At 33.2% G+C, this 24,330-nt stretch overlaps 2 protein-coding genes across 5 annotated transcripts; one reads left to right on the forward strand and one right to left on the reverse strand.

Annotated features, from left to right (window-relative positions):
- Positions 1-582: 582 nt before the first annotated feature.
- LOC106076032 (26S proteasome non-ATPase regulatory subunit 6-like) lies at positions 583-14,252 on the forward strand. Its single transcript, XM_056025606.1, has 8 exons — positions 583-889; positions 7,542-7,747; positions 8,303-8,448; positions 8,974-9,193; positions 10,316-10,424; positions 11,173-11,341; positions 13,206-13,311; positions 13,876-14,252. Exons 1-8 carry the CDS (start codon positions 745-747, stop codon positions 13,942-13,944), a joined length of 1,170 nt encoding a protein of 389 aa, XP_055881581.1. The 5' UTR covers positions 583-744; the 3' UTR covers positions 13,945-14,252.
- An 865-nt stretch (positions 14,253-15,117) lies between these two features.
- LOC106062885 (peptide methionine sulfoxide reductase MsrB-like) lies at positions 15,118-23,141 on the reverse strand. 4 transcript variants are annotated; one of them, XM_056025609.1, is made up of 6 exons: positions 22,900-23,141; positions 22,815-22,867; positions 21,129-21,362; positions 19,816-19,892; positions 18,784-18,928; positions 15,118-15,986 (listed from the first exon to the last, which is right to left on the reverse strand). In XM_056025609.1, exons 3-6 carry the CDS (start codon positions 21,312-21,314, stop codon positions 15,855-15,857), a joined length of 540 nt encoding a protein of 179 aa, XP_055881584.1. In that variant the 5' UTR covers positions 21,315-21,362; positions 22,815-22,867; positions 22,900-23,141; the 3' UTR covers positions 15,118-15,854. The 4 variants fall into 4 exon arrangements, with proteins under 4 accessions (XP_055881584.1, XP_055881585.1, XP_055881586.1 ...); XM_056025610.1 differs by having other exon boundaries at positions 21,129-21,247; positions 22,900-23,138; XM_056025611.1 differs by lacking the exons at positions 22,815-22,867; positions 22,900-23,141 and adding an exon at positions 22,452-22,488 and having other exon boundaries at positions 21,129-21,247.
- Between the last annotated feature and the right edge of the window lie 1,189 nt (positions 23,142-24,330).

The raw sequence follows: 24,330 nt of genomic DNA on the forward strand, positions 1-24,330 counted from the left end.
ACAAGTAAATATCACACTAGTACTCCGGGCTCAAGAACATCTTGATGGGCTCCTCTCCAGCCAATAAGACAAATTTAGTGTGTGACGAAAAATGAGTAAACTAAATGTAAAGACATTCCAATGTAAATATCGTACCTTTTTCTTAAAAAAAGTAATTATGTCATAACGTTTGATTCAGTTAGGAGTGCATATGAGTAACAGTGTCTTAAAAGTCAATGTTTTTACAACTTCTTAACAGAGTTAAACTACTTAAAAGTGTTTCAAATGAACAAACAAATGTGGGCTCCAACTTGCCTTAAGGCATGGTCCCAAGCGTAATGAGCTCCTTCGCGCCATGGATGCTACGCCACTGAGCATAGCATTAGATCTGAAAATCCATTGTTATTATATTTTTGTTTAAGTCATACATAATAATATAATTTATAAGTGTCTCACTGTAGTCTCACAGTGTCACAAGGTCCTAAAACATTTAGGCTACATATAGATCTCTGATTTTGGTGCTCGTACCAGTTTGGAAAATAATAAAAGTACAATTCTAAAAAATGCGATACAAATACCATTAATTTTACAGAGTCATTGGAAACCGGAAGTATAGCTAACGCTTTTATGGAGAATCTTTATGTTGTGGTGTAGGGTCTCTACTACTCTAGACATTCGAGATCATCAATAACACTAATAATAAAGTCTTAATTTACCTAGATCTAGACTCTTTTTTTTGTTTTCTATAGACTACTAACAGAAAATATGCCTGTTGAAAATCTTGAAGAACAAGGCTTGGCTAAAAACCCAAATTTAGAACATGCTCAATTACGTTTTCTTCTCGGAACTGAGAAATATAAAAATGATGAAGCTTTGATACAGAAACTTTTGAATGAAATCAAAGCCAACGGTCGGTATTAGATCTAGATTCTTAATCTATTATCTAATCTACTAATCTATCTAATTTTCAAAGCATTAGGAACAAAACAGCAGACTTAGAAATTTTATTAGAATGTGAGAAACCAGACATAAATGCAGGCACAGAAACTTGGCTACATCCTGAAATTTATAATGCAGAAATTTTCAATAGTAATTATGAAATTTTTAGAAAGATAGGGCTGATAATCATGGAGGAGTTCTTTTAGCAATAAAAAACACTCTTATAGCAGAAGAAATTACCTTACCTAACTCAAAAAATATAGAATCAACATTTTGTAAAATTAATACCACCTCACCTCAACATCCCTAATAATAGGCAGCATTTACAGACCACCAAATTCTAGTTTAGAATACATGCAGGAACTATGTAATCAGATTACTACACTTAAAGAGAAATAAAAATGCAGTTTTTTGGATTATGGGTGATTTCAACCTACCTGATATAAATTGGAAAACACTAACCATAGATAAACACCAAAACCTTAAGGACATAAATGAGCTTTTCATAGAAACTTTACACAACCTAAGTTTAGATCAAATCATTAAAAAGCCAACTAGATTAAACAACACATTAGATCTCTTCTTAACCAACAGACCTGGATTAGTAGTTGATTATGATATTATCCCTGGTCTATCAGACCATGAGATCATAAAAATACAGTCAGATAAAAGCAGTAGCCAATACAAAACCCAAAAGAAAAATCTTACTCTGGAATAAATGTAACCTAACACAACTACACCAAGCTGCATTAAACTTTCAACAAACATTCTTATTAGAAAAAGACATTAACCAACCAGTCGATGACCTCTGGAATTTCATTAAAAACCATCTTAAAAGCATTATAGAAAATCATATACCAACTAAATACACATCAAACAAAATAAATAAATGCTGGTTTAATAATAGACTAAAGAAGCTTTGTAAACAGAAGGAAAACCTATATAGAAAATTTAAAGAAACTAATGCAGAAAGAGTTTACAAAAAGTATATAAAAATTAAACACTTAACCAGGGTTCGTAGCCACCTGGAAAACACCTTGAATTTCATATTAAAAAAGCCTTGAATTTCGTAAAAAAACGGGAAAAAACCTTGAATTTTAAAACTGGACCTTGAGTTCTTTCCCTCCCGATACCTGGTGTTTATTTTCGTATTTTCCCCGGTTACAATGAGCTGACCAGTGACGACGCGTCTACACCGCCTTTCACCCACTTGTGAAGCGCGACCTCGTGATTGAAAACGACCTTGGCTCAAGCAAGCATTTCACTTAGCAATGTTTTCCTTTCACTGTTATGACTGAAGACGCGCTAGATCTAGTCTGTAGTGACTATTGTCTATAACTAGAGCAATTAGCAGCCTAATGTGAAGGCTACACCCCTCCGGGCCCTCCCTCGCCGAAAATCTTCTTCTTGTAATAGTAAGAGTCACTTCGCGTGGAAAGTCCGTATATCATCTTATCTTTGTGTATTTCTGAGTATTGTATTAGATTTTGTATTTGGAGATTATGATTCAGTGTTTAAGTATAATTGCTACCTGTCCTTTACTTTTGAGTCTTCTCACCATCCATCCTTCTCATCTAGCTAGAAATAGTATCTAAATTTAGATCTTAGTTAGATCTAGTGAAGATAATTCGCGCTTAACATGAAAACTCCGTGAATTTTAGTTAATTTAAGGATCTAGATACAGGTACATCTAATGTCTAGATTGCTCTAGAAATACACTAGATTTACGCTAAATCACTGGAATCTAGTGAAGATAATTCTCTCACAGCCGTTAAAAGTCCGCGAAGTTTAGTGACATTGAGTTAGAATCTATAGAGTCTAGATCTACGATAGATTCATTGAAGATAATTCGCACACAGCCGTGAAAAGTCCGCCAATGTAGTGACTTAATTAGATCTAGACTGTAGAAGCAGTGACAGCCGTGAAAAGTCCGCGAAGTTAGTGACTTAGATCTAGACTCTAGATTTACGGTAGATTCAATGAAAATAATTCGCACACAGCCGTGAAAAGTCCGTGAAGTTAATGACTTAAATCTAGACTCTAGATTTACGGTAGATTCAGTGAAAATAATTCACACACAGCTGTGAAAATTCCGCGAAGTTAGTGATTTAGATCTAGACTCTAGATTTACGGTAGATTCAGTGAAAATAATTCGCACACAGCCGTGAAAAGTCTGCGAATTTTATGGACTAGATTTATGTTGATTCAGTGAAGATAATTCGAAAAAGTCCGCGAATTTTATGGACTAGATTTATGTTGATTCAGTGAAGATAATTCGAAAAAGTCCGCGAATTTAGTGACTTAGACTTAGATCGAGACTTAATTTACGCTAATCCAATAGAATAGAGTGAAGATAATTCTCTCACAGCCGTGAAAAGTCCGCGAATTTAGTGACTTAAATTTAGATCTACTGTAGATTTAACGAAAATATTTCGCACACAGCTGTAGAAAAGCCCGTAGAGTTATTTTGGTTAAAACTGATGGAAAGCAAGTCAACTGCTATAGTAAGAATGAAATATTTTTTTTACAAATCTATGTCAATTTAAGAAAATTTACAACTTCAGATTGCGACAGTTTTAGCTGAATTACATCTCATATTTTAAAAAAGTTATTCTTCTGTAATGCAAGCTTGTGTGTGTTTTTAAATGTATTAGTTAAGTTTCCCTTTTCAGACCTTGCGATCTATGGGGCAGATGATGTTAAGGTCATCTGTTTCTTGTGAGCAGGGTGTTAAGTGGCCAGCACAACGACCAACCGCCTTTACTTCCCCCAACTAAAGTCAGGTACCCATTAGAGTTGGGTTGACTCAGGGGCGCCCTAAAAATCCAGAAATTCAAAATCCCAGTCTTCACCAGGATTCGAACCCAGAACCTCAGGTTCGGAAGCTAAGCGCTTAACCATTCGACCACCGTGCCCCCTTTTAAATGTATGTAAAAAGTTGTATGTAAATATTTATACATATTATATATATATTGCTTGCTATGGTGCGATGCATACCTTGAAAATCTAAAACTCTACCTTGAATACCTGGAAAATACCTGGAAAATCATTCATGAAATTGGCTATGAACCCTGCTTAACCCAAAAAGTAAGCAGACAGCTGCAGAGTGAATACATAAACAATGTAATATCTAAAGATAACAACAAAAACCTATGGTCATACATTAAGTCTAAGAAAATGGAAACAACAGGCGTAGCGCCATTAAAAGATGAACATAACATAATACATAATGATAATGAAACTAAAGCAAACATTCTAAACAAATACTTTGCATCAGCATTCTCAGCCCCAGGAGACAAAGACATATTACTGAATTTGAACCAAGTAGACAACATAGAAGATATAGTAGTACAAGAAAATGGAATTCAAAAACTATTAGCCAACACCAAACCAAATAAAGCTTCTGGACCTGATGGTATTCCAGCTAGATTACTCAAAGAACTAAGTAATGAGCTAGCCCCAGTGTTCAAAATACTCTTTCAGGCTTCACTTAACCAGGGCAGAGTACCAAAGGACTGGAAAGAAGCTAATGTCACCCCCCTATTTAAAAAAGGAGAAAAATCTGACCCAGGAAACTACAGACCAGTATCACTTACCAGCATCACATGTAAAATCCTAGAACACATAATATGTAGCAACATCATAAACCACTTAGACAAACATAATGTCCTCACACCATACCAACATGGCTTTAGGAAATATAGATCATGTGAAACACAACTAATAGGACTAATTGATGATTTTTCAAAAGGTTTAGATAATAGTGAACAAATAGATGCTATCTTACTAGATTTTTCTAAGGCTTTTGACAAAGTTCACCACCATAGTTTGCTTAAAAAATTAAAATATTTCGGCATTAATGGTCCACTGCATCAGTGGATTAAAGACTTTCTGATAGGGAGAGAACAAACTGTAATAATAAATGGTTCTAAATAAACACCGATAACAGTAAACTCAGGTGTAGCTCAAGGAACAGTCTTGGGTCCACTACTATTTTTAATTTACATAAATCATTTACCAAATTGCATTACTTCAGGAACAAAAGTCAGATTATTTGCAGACGATTGCATAATATATAGAACAATAAAAACAACACAAGACACAGATATTTTACAAAGAGAATTAGATGAATTACAGAAATGGGAATCAAATTGGAGCATGTCTTTCCACCTAGAAAAATGTCAGTTGTTAAGAGTAACAAAAAAACTAAAACAAATTAATTCCACTTATCTTATTCATGGCAAACCAGTAACACAGACTAAAAACGCAAAATACCTAGGTGTTATAATAAATGAAAAACTGTCATGGAATCCACATATTGATGAAACTACAAAAAAATCAAACAAAGCATTAGGATTTATTAAAAGAAATTTCTATAAATCAAATAAGAAAATAAAACTAAAATGTTATTTAACCTTGGTTAGGCCAATAATAGAATATGCATCCTCTGTTTGGGACCCCTCAACTCAAGAAAACATTAAGAAACTAGAACAGAAACAAAATAGAGCAGTGTGATTCATAACAAACAAATATTCACATTTGACTAGAGTAACACCTTTAGTAAAATCACTAAATTTAGAAAGCCTTCAGGACAGAAGGCTCAAAAGTAAAGTAGCAATAATACATAAAACACTGAACCATAATCTTCAAATACAAAAACAAAATTTAATAAAATACTCTGAAAGACACAAAGATAAAGGCACATTCCTCGTCCCATATGCTAGGACAAATTTGTACAAATACTCCTTCTTCCCTAGTGCTATTAGAGCATGGAATGGGTTGCCTGAGCTAGCCAGGAAAACCAGTGACTTGGCAGAAAGTCATTGGTTAATATGCATGACTAAATGCATGATGCGTAGGACGTAATCATCTTCTTTTTTGAAGTAACATCTGTATTATATAAGATAAGAAGATAATATTATAAATATAGGTCTATCTAGATTTGTTTTTACTTCACCAGTGACAAAAAGTGGGTGTTGGAAAGATGTCTTTGTTACTCAGTTACTGTTAGTAGTAGTGACAGTACTCAGTAGTCACTTTAGTCAGTAGTGTCAACTTAAGTCGTTAAGTAGTGACAGTAGTGTTAGTTTGTATCTTTAACTTAACTTTTACTTTAAGAGTTTATGAGAACTTGAAGCATGTCTCCCATATTCATTGCTAGTCTCATGGTATTTTAATCTATCCGTCTTTACTTTGATGGCTATGGGCACTATGGCAGAAATACTATAGACTATGGTACACTCCATTTTTCAAATTTATTACATTTACATTAGTTGTGTTTCCTATGACTATGCAAGATCATAGACTATAGAGTACTATAGACATATATTTGATATAGAGATCTATCTATTTCTACTTGGTCTTGGTGTCAAAGTGCGCTGGTATGAAAATGTCCTTTTTTGACCTCATACACATGTATGAGGGTTCTTCTGGTGCTAAGGTAAAACTATTGTAATACCCCATGATGCAACAGTTGAGCAAAACCTACACATTTGGTTTTAGGACTGAAAGGGTGACACATTTTATATCACTTCCTTTGCTATCCATTAAACCTATAATAATAATAAAAATATTCATCTAAATGGTGTATCATATGATATGACATATCACGTCCCTTTGTAGCAAATTTTTATAAACCCCCCCCCCCCTTCATTACATAATATCTGAATGTTTCCTATGTCAATAAACTTTCAATGGATTATATTTTACATATTTTCAACTCTTGTCAAGCTAAATCATAGGTTTGTCTAATTAAATGCATGGAAGCATATATTATATATATATATATATATTATATATATATATATATATAATATATTAATGTCTTTAATGCAAACTAGATAAAGCTATATAAAGTATTACTTTATTTTCTGTAGGGTTAGGGTTTGTTTTTGTTTGCTCTTACTCCTATTATTTTTTACTTTATTTTTAAAAAAAATTAGAGCTTATATCAACTCACTCTGTATGTCTGGTAAAAAATATGTGTACATGTTATTTCTCCCATAACCATTCTCTCTCAGATTATTCATTGACATAGACAAGACATGAATCAGTATTAAAAAAAAAGTAACCAATCAGACAATTAATTACTGGTCATTCATTATTTTGTGTAATAGCAACAAGGGAAACTAATACTTCAGTATTCACAGATATGGCTAAATTAGTTGGTTTTAGTCCCCTTAAATAATTGTTTTAATGCTACTTCTCCCTAATGCAGCGGTTCTCAACCTTTTAACCTCGGTGACCCCCTTTTACAATCCCCACTCTGCGGCATCCCCCATCCACACAGCAATAGAATAATAGACAAAAACAATCTATATTTTCGATGGTCTTAGGCGACCCCTGACAAATCGTCAATCGACCCACAGGTTGAGAACCACTGCCCTAACGCATTGTTTGATCAAGTTGATACTTAAAAAATTATTTATTGTACCTAACAAAACATGAGTCGATCAACAAAAATTATTGGTAATTAATTTTCTTGTTGGATATCAAATAAGGGAAGTTAAGTACATTTTTGGTAGAAATAGTTTTAAGGATGGAGTTCTTCCCCTCTAGATAAGCTTTGTTTTTGTTTTTTTTAAAGCATTTTTTATATTTGGCTTGTTGTCTTGTGTTCTTAGATATGGCTCCCTTCTATGAAGAGGTCGTCCAAGAGTTTGGCTGGGTAAAAGATGAACAAGTTTTAGCCACCATGAAAGCGGCCAATGAGGCAAAGTTGAAAGTTTTAGACGACGCCATAAAAGATGCCGAAAAAAGTTTAGGGGAAACGGAAATTCGTGACAGCATGTTAGCCAAGGCAGAGTACCTGTGCCAAATTGGTGATAAAGTAAGCCATCTTTCTGTACGCATATAATGTGATTTATAAAATATACCATTGTAATGTGCTAGTTTAGAGAGTAGGTTAGTTTTGTTAGTTAAATATATTGTGTATAGTTTTAGCGACGGTAAAAGTAATGACGTAGTAAGACAGACTAATGACGTAGTAGACTTAGGCGAACAAGGGACCAACATGGCGTTATGTTAGAAGTAGGCTGTGTTTTGAATAGTAGTTGAATAGTAGTTAGATATAGCGACTTTTTAGAAAGACTGGACGGATTTCCCAGTGGTTAATAAAGTCTCGTTTTGTGGAACTGAATGTTGTTATCAAGTATATCTATTTTGTAATGTTCTGTGGCTAATGTTAAAGTAATAATTGCACAACATGAAGTCAGATTAGATTAGCCCACAACCCCATCTATAGAGTCTGTTTAGTGTGTTTTAATCTTAAAATATGTGAATAGATTTTTTATGTAAATATTTGAAAGGACTTTTAAAAGCAAATGTATGTTGAATAAGAGATGAACACATTTTGTTGCTCATTTTCTCGTTCTTGTGTATCTAGGCTGCTGCTCTGTCAGAGTTCCGTAAAACATATGATAAAACTGTTGCCCTTGGATACAGATTAGATATAGTCTTTCAGTTGATTAGGATTGGTTTGTTCTACAACGATCATGATCTGATTACAAAAAATCTTGAGAAGGCACAAAGGTAAGTCATCTAAAATCTGCAACTCGAATAAAAATTTAAAAATTGTATTAACATTTTTTGACTTTATAAAAATGTCACTAAAAAGAAAAAAAAAGAAATGTTATGTTTTAAATGATAAAATGTTTTTTTTTTTAATTTGGTGATAAAATGTTTTTTTTTAAATTTGGTGATACTATATTTTCTTTAGCAAAACATTCCAGTTTCACACACTGCAATTTAATTGAAGAAATCTGAATAGGGTCATAAATGTCATTGGCAGTTTTGATGATTTGCTTATAAATCATTTTGGTAGCTTAAAAAGCACATAGATATGAACATTTTAGGAGATGATGTGGCTACAAGGCATAATTTGCAGACTCATTGAGAATAAGACACAAGTTTTAAAGTTAATAAAGAGTCAACTTTGATGCCCCAACAATTTTCTCACTGCCTTATGGGATAGAATAATAAGAGTATTGATTTATTTGATTTACTATTGAGTGCTCTACCCTTTTCATTTAATTTAGATTTTTTTTTAATTATTAGCTTGATTGATGAAGGTGGTGACTGGGATCGCAGGAACAGGCTTAAAGTTTACAGGGGCCTCTACAATATGTCCATCAGAGATTTCAAATCAGCTGCCACACTCTTTCTGGACACCATAGCAACGTTCACATCCTATGAGTTGATGAACTACCAGCAGTTTGTGACGTACACCGTTCTCTGTTGTATGATTGCTTTAGAGAGACCAGAACTCAGAGAGAAGGTTTGTACTATGAGTACTGTCTTATACTTTTAAGTAGCAAGTAAAATTCCCCCTTTTTATTTGCTGTGAATTTTATTTAGTATTGAATAATTCTTTAGCCTCATGTAAGTCTAGACATGTTTTTCTTTAGTCAAATTGAACATTTTGAATTCACATGAGCAATGAAGCATATTAACAAAAAATTAGTCAAAACATAATCAATTCCACATGAAAACAACCGAGATTATTAACTCAAAATACAGAGAAATTTTTTGAACAATAGGTGAAAATGTTGTAAAGAAAGTTGGGATAAAGTCACAACAGAAGAATACATTGTCACAAACTTCTAGAAGAAATGTTTGAGGCTAAAAGTTTAATAAAAGGTCAAGTAAATCATATTAAGAAATTAAATCTTAAATACATTTGAATTGAGGGACATTAGGCTGCCACGAGAAATGCCAGTAGTACCAGGGCATTTAATGCATATTTTCTTCATAGTGTTTCTTTTAATACCAAAAAGTTATTTTTTCTTTTATAGTTTTATAAAATATGGTAATAAAATTGTTAATGCAATAATGAACATTCTGGACAGATAATTTATTTAAAAATTATGCTAATTTAATTTCATATTCACCAGAAATGAGAGGCATATTTGGATTAGATTTGCATTAAATTTAAAATCATTTTTTTAATCTAATTGTTTTTTTTGTGTGTAAAATGGCCCCTTATGGTTATAAAAGTAATGCAAGTTGGCTTGATGCTAACTGTGCATTAATAAGTACATAGCAGGCACTAATAACATTAATTCCAGGTCCAAAATTAAGTGAGATAGAAAGGCCATTGACCCATTAAAAGTAATAGACTCCTGTCTTTAACTAAAGATTGAAATAAAGCTTACAATTGTTGACAGAATTTCATTCATTACATGAAGTGCTAAAGCAGAATCTTCATTTTTGTCCTTACTCAATCATATTGATATTTTATTATTATTAGTATTTATATATATATTCCCGGGAATTTTTCCAATTTGACGAGAAATTTAGGAACGTTCCATGTTTTTATCTTTTCTTTTAGAAAAAATTAATCTTGTTGTTGTCTATCCAACCAATGATAGTACTGACTCTTGTCTCTCTCTTCCTGTAGGTTGTTAAAGGCGCTGAAATTCTGGAAGTCCTTCATGAATTAAAAGATATCCGCAAGTTTCTGTTTTCTCTCTATGATTGTCAGTATGCTGATTTCTTTGTGGCTTTAGGTAAGTCATGATAATTGTAAACTCATTTCTTCAAAATAAATGTAAAAATCACATTATTGTAATTGGAAAACAAGATGATAAGAGAGTTTTGTGCTACATAAACAGTTTGGCAGCTCCTGTGGGCTATTGTCACTGTTACATTACATTAGAAACAACTGTTCATAAGATGCACAGTTGCTGACAAATAGACACTGCTCTATAAATTTTGTTATAAAGAAATGGAATACTATTGTGTATATGCTTACTTTGCTTTTTAAAATAGCTGTTGCATAAGAGAACATTTACTGATCATTGAAAAAATTGAATTTCATTAATACAATTTCAAACAGTTATACACATGTATTACAGAAGAATATTCATTATGATTATATCCTTATTGATGTCAATAAATAGACCACTGTACTTAGTAAATACTTTATAAGACTTTTTAATCTTGTTTTTAAAATGGTGTAGAGTTCTGTAATTTTTTTTTTAATAAAAAATGTAGCTGCTGATCCTTATTCATCCACAGTACAGTTGTTGGTGAAATCAGATTTTCAATAAGTTTTTAAAATCTAAACATTACAAATGGAACAAACCAATAGTAATTTTTTAGATAGGTCCGCTAAAAAAATGTAGTGCTTATCATACACAGAAAATTACATTTTAAAGCCTTAATTAATATTAATATTCTGTGCTGTCTATAATTTACTGAAATTTCCTAAAATTATTGTCGATGAATTACCTAATTGTTGTGTTGGGTGTACAGCTGAAGTTGAGAATGTTATGAAATACGATCGTCTGCTTTCATCCCATTACTCCTATTATGTTCGTGAAATGCGCATCATGGCCTATGCCCAGCTCTTGGAATCCTACAGAAGTCTTACCCTGGACTATATGGCCAAGTCTTTTGGGGTGACAGTTGCATTTATTGACCAGTAAGTTCACACCTAAAAATATTCAATTATTCTGTATTGTAGTGAGATAACTAGCCTACAAATGTGCAAAAAAAATAAAATAGTTTTAACCCTTAAAACGTGTGTGGTAGTTGAGCCTCTAAACATCAGAATAGTAATTCCATGTTGATTGCACTCATTGTTAAGCAGCTCAGCACCTTAAGGGTTAAAGGTTATTTAAAAATGTAAATGTGACATAAGCTTTTTTTTTGTTTAGTCTTTGTTTTAACTCTACCTGTCCTTTGGTCTATTGTACCATTTAAACACCACACATGATCTGTTGACACTTAAGAGTATTTTGCAGGCCTGTCCATTCCTTGATGTTCTCCCATTGTACCCTTGGTCCGCCTTTCTTTCCCTGATACTGTTATCTGCAGAAAAGTCTTTGTGAGCCCTTGCATTTTTTTTTACATTTGTCAGAAGGACATGGAGGGGTCGTATTGCCATTGTGATCCTGTTTCAGATTTTCTGATTTGTGATGCAGTCTTTGTATTGGTTACCTAGAATCCTTCTAAAATATCTCAATACCATGGCTGCATTCTGCATACAAGGAGCGCATCAGTCTGCAGAGGGCTATGTCTTTGTCTTTCCTAATTGTCTTGAACTTAGCAGATCTGGCCAGTAATTCAGGTTGGGTTCTTTCGTCTGAGATGATAGCTCTTAGATATTTGAAACTTTTGACACTTTTTTTCTTCTGATACTGGTGTCCATGGTAATGACCTAATTGTTGTTGGTCATAATGTATGTTTTTTTGTTTTTTCTCATTGATTTGCTTGCCATGTGCTGCGGACATCTTGTTTATATGCATTAACAAGTCAGCTAGCTCTTCCTCTATTCATTTAGCATGCACACTCTTATTAGCGTCTATTGAAATTTCAAGTTCCTTTAAAAACTTTTGTATCTTGTCACTGAAAAGCCTGTTCCTTTTTTTATCTTGTATTAATCAGCCAGGAAAACCAATAATTCAGTAGAGTTTAAGTATCTGATTAACATTCAGGACTAAATTAACACATTGATTTAAATAAAAAAAAATTCTTTCTGTGTGCATAAAAATCAGAAAGAAGTGAGAATAAAACTTAGCTGCAAGCATTCATGCCTCTATTGTAATAAATATATGTTGAAGTGTTTCTCTCTCAAGCAGATTTTTCAAATGTTTACATAGAACAGGGTTTCCCAAACTGTGTTCTGCTGGACCCTAGCCTGAATAGGGTTTTTCCACAAACTACTTGAATAATTAACTAGTAGGCCACCACATGAATTAATCTATTTAAAAAATAAGCAAAGTGTTCGGCTAAATACTCAGAATGTGTGAAGCGTTCCATAAAGGAAAATGTTTGGGAACCACTGAGATAATGTTTCAGATTTAAATAGTTCTTACTTACTTAGACTTAGGTCCTCCCGCACCGTTTGGCGCATTGGGCGGCAAGCTGTCTCCATAAAGATCTGTCATTGGCAATGTCTGAAGCCTCCTCCCACCTGGTGTCCACTGTTCTGAGGTCCTCCATGAAGGTGTGTCGCCAAGGACGTCCCTGTTTGCGCTTTCCTTGTATCGGCTTCCATGTTATCGCAACTCTTGGTGTGCGTAATTTGTTTTGACGTAGGACATGTCCTGCAAAGTGTTCGACTCCCAGTTCGGCATAGAATTTCCTTGTTTGAGACCCGATCTGTCAAGTTTGCCGTTTCTGTAGCAATAGTGGTTCAGTGCTTGCTAAAAGAAATATTTCCGACACATGCCAGCTTAAATTTAGGTTTGAGGATAAAACTTAAAGGTAGTGTGATGTGTTATAAGAGTAGATTTTTACTAAAAGTATTATTTTCAATTTTTAAAAATCATTGGTGTTTTCAGAGAATTGGCCAGATTCATTGCTGCAGGACGTCTCCATTGTAAAATTGACAAAGTTGGTGGCATAGTGGAAACCAATAGGCCAGATAGTAAAAATTGGCAATATCAGGTTTGTCTATTTAGTAATTCTTAGCAAAAAACTTACTTTCCCATTGTGTACTGGTAAAACAGGTTATCTGCTATTGTAACTTATGTTCCTATAGCATTCTTAGTGCACTGTCATCTGAGAAACATTTTCTGTGATGCTAATAGGCACTTAGCAAACCTAGCTCAGTGTGAGTCAAAACCAGCTAAAAACTCGGAAGTTTTCATTGAGGTTGAAACTTGAGAGCCTTTATTTAGGTAGTTATACCACTCATCCACATCTAGTGCAATTATTAGTTTGAAAGTTCAAACTTCTTTTAAAAGAGGTGATATTTATTGCAGTGTTTTATTCACAGAGTAGCTATAAAAGAAAAATTTGTTTTTCATTAGTTACTACTTAGTGGAATTGTTTTTCTTTCAATATTTTACATAGATAATAAATATTTGTGTTAACTTCCTTACTTTTTTTCCTATAATCCCCCATTTTTATCCAGATTTTACTCATTTAACTTATATTGCCTGTTCATGAGACTGGTTTCAGGTCTAGTGTATTTGTAGTCCTTTAATTTTACATTTCTCTATCTTTCAGAACTGTATCAAACAAGGAGACATTCTTCTCAACAGAGTCCAAAAACTAAGTCGAGTGATCAACATTTAGTCTCAGCCTGTTGACTGTGCGTTTGATAAATTGTTTCGTTCTGTTGTTTGGTGTGAATGTAAATATATATTTGGTTCCATTCTGAATGAGGTGCTAAGTTGATTTTTTTAATAAACTCCTAACAATTGCTTTAGAACCATCTTAATTTATTCTTTGTCATAATGTTTTTGCCATCATTCTTAGGAGTTATTCAAGAGGAAGCTGTTTAGGAAATAAAATTGATTTGAAACTTTATAATTTGCTTGTATTCTGTTCATACCCAACAAATCAAGTTATCTTTTACATTTTAAGAAGTAATATACACATTTTATTTAAAAAAAATAAAACAATACTATACAATCTGATCAATTTTGGTGGGATTGAATGAGATATTCATTGAAAAACAAAAGTCAGTATGGGGATTAAACTCACACAACATTTATGTTATTGACGCAGCACTCTGTCAACTTTGTAGCCAGTTTTGAAAATTGCCTGAATCAGCAAGGAAAATCAATGAATTAGCAGAGTTTAGGTCACTGATTAACATGCATGACTGGATGGACAGGTGTAGGACATAATTTTCTTTTTTTTTTTCGAAGTAATCTGTAGTCAGAGAATGTCCAGACATACAACCCCCCTTTTTATTTTTTAATTAGCCCCCCCCCCCTCCCCTATGAGGAGAGAGTAAGTTAACATTAGGCACAGAAAAATGCTTTTTCATAATTGCCAAAAATGAATGCTTCATAAAATGTATAGTTGGTGAACAAGTTTATCATAAGCTCTTAACTAAAGCAAGATGTTTTTAGGCAATGTTTATGTTTTTAAACTTATCAAGTTTTGCCTTGTTCAAGAAAAGATTGGCTTGCAATGACTGGCTGTTGACATACCTTATCGTTTGTTTATACATTTAGAAAATACGATTAGAAATCAAATACTCAGTTCCCTGCATGATCCTTTGGTCCATTAAAGAAGTGGAGCCATCATCAAGTTTTGAACTTGACGTAGGTTTTCCTCCATTTAGACTCATAAATTTTGTCTGACACCATTCCCCCAAAAGTAGTTAATGATAATAACATTATTCTCACATAGTCACAGGTTTTTGATGGTGTTCAAGATGCAAGAAAATCAATAGTTATCTTAAATAATTCTACTAAAAATAATTTTAAAATATGAAAAAAAAAGTATAGCTAGATATTTATAATTTTAAAAGCTTTTATTAGTAAATCTGTACACTTAACAAGCAAGTTAAATCCAATGTATTATCAATAAATAACTAAAGAGGTATATCTGCAATGTCAACAAAGATTTACACAATAGCTACTGCAGTGATATTTGAGTTTAAATAATAATTGTTTTAGCTATACTCTTCAAATTATATAATAAAAAATATACAAAACTACATTTTCAAAAAAAGAAGATTTAAAATACAAACTGGATTGATAATGGCTTGCGACATTCTGTACTTTTGTAACCTTATATAAAGCTAAATTCTGTTGGAGACCATATTTTTAGATTAATGGGTTTTTTTTGGTGTGTGTAAGATTTCTAGTTGATATATAATATCAAGTATTTAGACTAGTTGTCATATTTTTTTCCCATGTAATTCTATTCCTTTTCCCAGAAAAATAAAATTTCCTATCTATAAGTTATAATTTATTTTATAAATCCTTTATGCTAAGTATAACGGCAGTGCAGTGATACAGATTGCCAAAAAGAAGTTGAGAAAGTGTGTATTTTGTTAACCATTTACTGAGTCATTATCACAAACTGAATGTTTGCTTGTTGTGCTACTAGAGGAAATCATCACAATGATGAACATAAACATCAATGAACATGATATTCTAGTAACAATATGTAGCAAGTTTATTGCAGAGAAACAAAGACCATTGGTCAGATCTGGAGTCAGTTTTCCAGCACTGAAGTTTGATTGGTTAGAGATCGGTTTTCTTTTTATCACCTCCCTTTGCATCTGGTTTAAATTTAAGGCAAACACCGTTAATGCAGTAGCGTAAACCTGTAGGCTGAGGTCCATCGTCAAAAACATGACCTAAATGTGCATCACACTGAAAAAGAAAAAATATATATTTTTAGAGTACAAATAACAACTCTGACCTGATGGCTGCTTAATATGATGTCAGTTTAGACAAATTTAATGTTTTCTTTTTGCACAATAATAATAAGGCTTGTCTTCGAGTCTGAAGATTAGTGAGGAATGCAGTATTTCCTGTGGCTGCGCAGCCCCAGCATAATAAGTAGCTTATAAGAAGACGTTAGTTTTTGAAACTCCATAACAGACTTTCTGTGTTTGTTACTTGCCACTGATGATACTGTATTCTGTATATTTTTAGAGTATTTTATTCCAAGATCATAAATATATTTAGTGAAATTGATTTAACAATTCACTTTTTAAAAAATTCCTTAAGCAAATATATATAATTGTTTTAAAACTAAGAATAGAATAACTGATATTACTACTTTCAAAATCAATCATTATTTCAACTCTAAAAACAATTATTATTTTTAAAAGTAAATCCCCCCCACCCCCTTCCATCTTTTTAGATATTATAGTCCCACTTTCTATCAATGAAGGTTACCGAGGGTGTCATGTGGCAAACAGCCAAACATTTAAAGTTTACATAACTAAATTCAGGTACCATTTAGAGTTTGACTCAGGGACTTCATAATAAGATTGAAACCCATGACCCCTCAGAATAAATATATTATATTATATCATTCTTAAACTTTAATTTGACAGTTTGATCTGGATAGCTGCCTGGTCGTGCGGTTTGCGTGCTGGACTGTCGTTCAGATTTATAAACGGTCGAGGGTTCAAACCCTGCCCGCTCCCATCCCCCGTCGTCCTGCGGGAGGTTTGGACTAGGAAGTAAACTATCTTCAAATCTGAAGGAACATCCGAATTATGTAAAACATTTTAGTAAAAGTTTTGGACTGTAATAATCTTTTTTTTTTTTTTGAAAAATGTCTGTAATTTATGAGATGTGTTTATATGGCCTAATTGAAATACAGTAGTACTTCATTAGCATGACACTGGCTAAACATGCTCTTAAGTAATGATTTAAAAAAAAAAAAAGTCCCAATTTAACCCTCTTTGATTACCAAAGGTTAGTTGTACAAGTACATCAAAGAATTTTACTGTATATGTCAAGAAACTTTTTTTTATGATGTAATAAGATGTTCTGGCAGACTTTTAAGTCTATATAATAAACAATAGACGAGAAAGAGGTTCCTCTATCTTTTTCTCTAGGTGTTGTTTACAATAAAAAAGTTCCCCTTTTTAGACATTGTAGTCTATAGGGCAGATGATGTAAAGGTCATCTGGTTCTAAGGCCTACAGTTAACGAGGGTGTCATGTGGCCAGCACAGCGACAAACTGCCATTACAGATACAAGACACCGATAGCAAAGACAAACAGACACAAACACTCTTTTGTTCCCCTGGCAATCAAATCATTAAATAAGAACAATCTGGTATAAACTTTGTCACATGTAAATTATGAGTGAGTCTGGTGTGATTGTACACTTTGGTTTCTTATAGTTATAATGTTTTTTGTTTGGTGTAATGCACAAATTGTAAGACAAATTTCCTTACGGATAATAAAGATTATTATTATTATTATTATTATTACTTTTCCCCAACTAATGTTGGGTACCTATTAAAGCTGGGTGGACTCAGAGGCGCCCGAAGATACCAAAATTAAAAATCCCAGTCTTTACCAGGATTTGAACCCCGGACCCCGGTTCAGAAGCCAAGCGCTTTACCGCTCAGCTACTGCACCTCATACAGTGAGTCTAAATTTGTGGGTAACACTGCCTCTGTTGTTTACAATAGATTTCATATAATGTTTTTTGTTTCATCCTATTTAAAAAATATGTCACAAAAGGACATAAAAACATATCATCACTTAACACAACAAGAAACGAATGAAAAGAGGTGAGGCAAGAATGTTGTGACACAAAGACGCTGATGCATAGAGCATCACTTTTGTCACATTACTGAGTGCATCAGACTATCAAGACCGAACTTATTATAAAAGATAAACTTTCTCTAAAAACCAAAACTGATAAAGTTGGTTTTCAGGTTCGTTGTGGTTTCAGGTTGAAAGGGCTGGCCTCTCTCTTGATATCCTGCTAAGAACAGCTGCTGATTGGGATAATTGGAAGGATTTGGTTACCGCACCCGTATGACAAAAGTCAAGGGACAGATGAGATGAGATGTGTTTACTAAAAACTACTGTTTAATTATGATAATAGTTCTGACATCCCTAAACGACTATGTATGGCCAATTAAGGAAAGGAAAGCAATCAATAGGTGGACAACGAAAACGCTTTACGGTCACCCTCAAAGCTTCTCTGAAAGCGTTCAGTATTGACCCAGCCACCTGGGAGTCAGAAGCACATGACAGAGCATCATGGCGTCGCACTGTGAAAACTGTTCGCACAAATTGCTGAGGAAAAGAGAACAGCGCTGGAAGAAGAAAAGAAGCAAGGCCAACGACACTAGTTCCAGCTGGAATAACCTGCCAAGTGTGCAGCTGAACATTCCAGGCTCTATAAAGGTCTCACCAGCCACACGAGGAGGCACAAAACCCCAGTGCAGAGCCCTCAGCCCCCCTGGATGACTAAAGTGGTCATCATCAAACCACGGTGGATGTTGGTCTTTTGGTCAGTGAAACACAAAAATTGAGCCATTGAACTTATATGAGTAGACCAAAATGATTATATGATTTCTGTGACCCTAAGCTAACCTGAGTAATGCCTAGACTGCTGTTAGCTAAATTAACAAAAAAACAACAACCCCCCCCCCTCCAAAACTAAATGATTAAACTGAATGCATTCTTACCTTGCCACACAGGACCTCAGTACGTACCATGCCATGACTTGTATCAGTTTTAAAATCTACGGCAGGTAACTCAGAGACATCTTTATCTTTTAATACATCAAAAAATGATGGCCAGCCTGAACCTGAATCAAATTTGAAGGATGAGCTAAACAAAAAAGAAAAAAAAAAGATTCCATCGTTTTAAAAAAAATCATCTTCTTATCTCATAAAATCTAGACGTTACTTCAAAAAAGAAGATAATTACGTCCTATGTGTGTTCCTAGATCTGATTAAACCAATATGACAAACATAAAAAATAATATTCATCAAAGCTAATAATTATTTTGACTTTAATTCTTTACATAAAATAGAAAGTACATATTTGTGTGGGTTACGATTTTCTAGGATTTTTCTTGGGCAACACATTCCTAAAGCTGATACACTTCTGGAGGGATTCCAGATGACTTTTGGAACATTCTCAAATCGTGAATATTTAGTCTTAATCAGGATTCAAACTCAGAAGCCTTGGCTTGGAAGCAAATTAGAATACTACATATAATAAAATTAGAATACTATTATATAAGCAAACTAGAATACTATATATAAAGTAAAGTTCCCCTTTCAGACCTTGTGGTCTATAGGGCAGATGATGTATAGATCATCTGTTTCTTGGCCTACATTTAACGTGGGTGTGATGTGGCCAGCACAACGACCAACTGCCTTTACTTTTCCCCATTAGAGCTGGGTGGACTCAGAGGCGCCCGAAGGTTCCAAAATTAAAAATCCCAGTCTTCACCAGAATTTGAACTCCTGACCCCGGTTCAGAAGCCAAGCGCTTTAATGCTCAGCCACCGTGCCTCCACTATATATAAGCAGATAAGAATATTATATGTAAGCAAATCAGATTACTATATTGACTCTTCATCTTCCACTTTGTACACTATTGACCTTAGTGTAAAATGAAATAACCAACCGTCTATGTCAAGCTGAAATCAGGCTACATTTCTGATATAAGCCTACTGTATGGAATTGGTTAGAGAAAAGAATGCTTACTTGAAGAGTGCTGTGCCACAACAAGTGCATGAATATATTCCTTTGGCTTTGTTTTCTAAAAGTTCTCCTGACCAGGCCTTCATATCAGAAAACACAAATTGATGAAACACACTAATAACATTCTAGACACCAAGTGTCGAGAACTAACTAATTTTTGCAATGATTATACTTTCTCACAGTCAGCTAAAGCTATTATGCTGTAAAAATGTGAATGTAGTTTATTTTAGATCTTTCTTTCTTAAAGAGCATAATCCTAAGCTGGTAAAATTAAATGACAATCACAAATTGTGGTTAAACTACAGCCTTCACATACTGACAATATTGACCAATAGATAAAGTACAGACTTTTAAAAACATTGTAAGTAAAAAAGTTAAGTTTCACTTTCAGACCTTGCGATCTATAGGGCAGATAATATAAATGTCATCTATTTTTGTGGCCCATGATTATAGAAGGTGTCATGTGGCCAGCACTACAACCAACCACTTTTACTTTTCCCCAACTAATGTCTGGTATCCATTAGAGCTGGGTGGACTACACGGCACCCAAAGATCCCCCCCCCAAAAAAAAAATCAGAGCCTTCACCAGGATTCAAACCCAGGACCTCCAGTTTAAAAGCAAAGCACTTAACCACTCAGCCATTGCCACATTGTAGTCATACTGTATTTTTAATCATAATGAAACTTTTGTTTTTCCCTTAAAGTTTGAAACTTTCTCAAATTGTTTCACATTTCTTATTTTAATTTATTCAAATTTACATTTAAAAAAAAAACAAAACAAAGTCTGAGACTGAATGATGTCATCTTATTAAAAATTTGATAAATATATATATTTTTTTTTACAAAGATTACATCAACTGTTAGATAAAAAGTTTGTACTCGTTATTTCTCCCACACCAAATTTCAGATTAAGTTGAAATTTTGCACAATTATTTCTTGTACCTGAAAAAACAATAATAAATTAAAAAAAAAAACAATTAGTTGATTAACTATTGGTAAATAATTATTTTGTTTGGTATCACTGTAACACTCGCACAGATACCCCCCTTCTTCACCCACCCTTTCCCAACTGGTCCAGACAAATGATAGGATCATAGCGCATTGAGTAAGTGATAGGATCATAGCGTACTGAGAAAGTGATAGGATCATAGCGCATTGAGAAAGCTAAAAGCATGAAATTTATTTACAAATTTAATCACATCACTGATTCCAAACTGAATGATACACTTGCACTTAAAATAAGCTTTTTTTTTTAAAAAAGTAATTTTTATGTTTTTCTTTAAAGTTGTAGTTTTAGCCCATAACAATATATTTACCGTTTCTGTTCCATGTTTTCTACATACAATGTATTCTTGTCTGGTCAATTTGGCCTGCCACTCTTCATCTGATAATTGTATTTTCCCTGGACGAGCAGTTCCAGTGGTGTCTGACAATCCTAAACACAAGATGGATGCCAATAAAATAGTTCTCATCAAAGAACAAATAGGTGAGTCTTTTAACATGATGCTAATCCTGTAGATTATGAGTCACTACTGCGAAACAATTTTTGACTGGAAATGTAATTTAAGATAACTATGAATCTGAAATATAATTTAATGCAGTAAAAACATTTTGCTCTAATTAATTTTTAATGTCTATAGTTTTTCATTATATAATAATTAGATCTAATATAGTCTTTATATAATATAAAATATGAATATTATAAGATTATAAGCCAACATTTGAATTTGAACACAAGAAGACAACAAGTGTATCTAGACTAGATTTAGAATATTAGAATGTAGATCTAGAAGAGTCTAGAGAGGATGTATTAATATATGATATATGTTTATATAATAGCATGATGAACTATGATGGGAATATTGATCTATATTGATATTCTATATCTACATTTTCAGTTGAACTTACAAGCCAATAAATAATCATTGTATGATTGTAAAAAAAAGAGTCTTATTATAATGCAATAATATTATTATCATTTAATTCATTGTAGTATTATTTATTATAGTATATAGCCTACTTATTATGACTTATAGCACTGTTTTTACTAGACTATAGGGCCTAATGGCTTAGACCTAGATCTAAGTTAGAAGACTAAAGACTATTTTAAGTCACACAGTCACTGACTCACCGTCACAGCGTCAGCGACCGAGTGACTTCAGTCAATCATAGTCAATGGCTTACCAGCAGATCCATTATTTCCCATGTTTTTAAAAAATGATTGTGCTTGAGATGGTATTAGAAAATATTTGGGATACAAATAATGTTTATATTTTGTTAATTGTATCGCTCTGCGAGTGAAGACTCCAGCAACCATCAATGTATGACGCAACATTTCATTCATAACATGATCGACATTATTAGTGAGTGGGCCTTTTACTTTTTAGAGGCTTTCATAACATGAAAGGTTGAAATGTATAACTTCAAGACATTCCGACTTTTGTAGCAGTCGCCGACAAATAAAAAAGTTAGATAAGAGAATATTACTTTCAACATTTTTTTTTTATTTACTAATCTTCTATCGTCTAGGTTACAGACCACAACGTACTGGTATAATATTATAATCGTCCTTACTGAGAGAAAGTCTGAACTTTGTAAAAGAACGCAAACAAATCAAAATGAAAACAATTACAGCTTACTCTTGATAGTCCGACACTTCATAATCCGAAACGATCAGTAGTCCAACTCGGCGCCGAAATAAATTCATGTAGACCGTAGTCGTAGATCTAGAGTTCTAGATTCTAGATCTATTAATATTATTAATGCACCGGTAGGCATACTGAAGTACGTAATTTCTTTAGAACTTATATCGGTTGTAATTTAGTACAGTATCATGTGAAAGCTGAAAGCATATGTTTTGTATTTTTTTAAAATGATTATTATTCAATATTTAATTATTTTCCGTCCATTATGTAGATCTAGATCTAGAATCTTATTAGCCTAGAAATCCTAGATGAGCCCCGGTCTATCAAGAGTCAACTGTATTTTTAAAAGAAATGTACTTGATTTAGTGCTACACGATGCCATAGTGAAGACACCGATGGTGTGTTCGTTTCTCTTATGTGGTTTCTGTAATTATGACAACAACATCTGCGGATATAAGCCATCAGCCATTTGCAATAAGTCAGGAACTCAACTTTTTAATTAATTTAATAATATAATAGGCCTACATGTCAACATGGCTAGTGCATTTGTGAATTAGACGAGCCTATAATATGTAGTAGGCTAACTTAAAACATATTTTGGCATACTTTTGCCGATTTTAAGTAAAAAAAACAATAAATTTTTTAAAGATATTGAAAGAAATGCCAAGTTAAAAAGAAAAATCAAACTGGCACTGAACACTTCCGTTTTTCATAGGTCAAATTACTATTTTAAATTATGTTCTCCAGCTTTCTCATCTCATAAATTACAGACGTTCATTCACAGAAGAAGCTTATCTGTTAATAAAATTAAAGTAATCCCTTTCAGACCTTGCGATCTAGTAGGGCAGATGCTGTAAAGGTTATCTGTTTCAAGGCCGATGTATATATATATATTATATATATATATATATATATATATATATATAGATAGATAGATATATAGATATATACAAAGATGGTGTCATGTGGCCATCTTATCTTATCTTATATAATACATCGATTCGAACCCGAGAGCCTTCGGTTCGGGAGCCAAGCTCTTGACCACTTACCCAACACGCCCAGTTAATTTAAGCTATTAGCTCTACTTGAAACTGATAAAGTTGCACATGTACCGGTAACTCTAAACCTTTGAAAGTAAATGTAACAATATAACCCTCTACTGAAAACTATTTCAAATGATTAAACGAAAAAAAAAAACAACAACAGAGAAAAGAAAGATGGCTGGATGGACATATGAGATCCACCTAAGGTCTAACGTTAACGCCCTTTGACGTGGCATTAACGAGCTATTGGTTTAAACTGTCCACATGTTGCGACGTCGCAGGTCAGTGTTCAGGCGATTGGCCTCGCTAGATTCAAGACCAAAATTATAACTAGATTTAGTTAAATCTGTTAACACTAAACTGACTTGTAGATGCCTAGATAATAAATCTAGCCTACTAGCCCTAGTGCCTACTTATACTAGATCTGACGACTAAATTTAAATCTAGATAGATAGATCTATTGATTAATTATATTCAATGATAATATTTTAATCTTAGTTTAGGTTAGGATTTACCCAGACACATCCACAATGATTAATGTTTAGGGCACAAAATAATATAAGCAGTTAAGATTAAGTTAAACATTTGTAATCGTAGTTGTAGGCCTAATTATTAACCAATGTATCTAAATATATATCACAACACTTCTATTTTTTAAAAATCAAAACAAACACTTTATTTTATATCTATTGATTTTTTAAAGAAATTCTAGATCTAGTTTAGTTTTTATGCCATCACAATGTGTTAATGTGTATTCGTGTCACAAAGTGCGCACCAAATCTTTGCAATATTTTTGCAGCGCAAATGTTCAATGATGTCTACACAATCTT

This window comes from Biomphalaria glabrata, chromosome 4, assembly GCF_947242115.1.
Source record: "Biomphalaria glabrata chromosome 4, xgBioGlab47.1, whole genome shotgun sequence".
NCBI lineage: Eukaryota > Metazoa > Mollusca > Gastropoda > Planorbidae > Biomphalaria > Biomphalaria glabrata.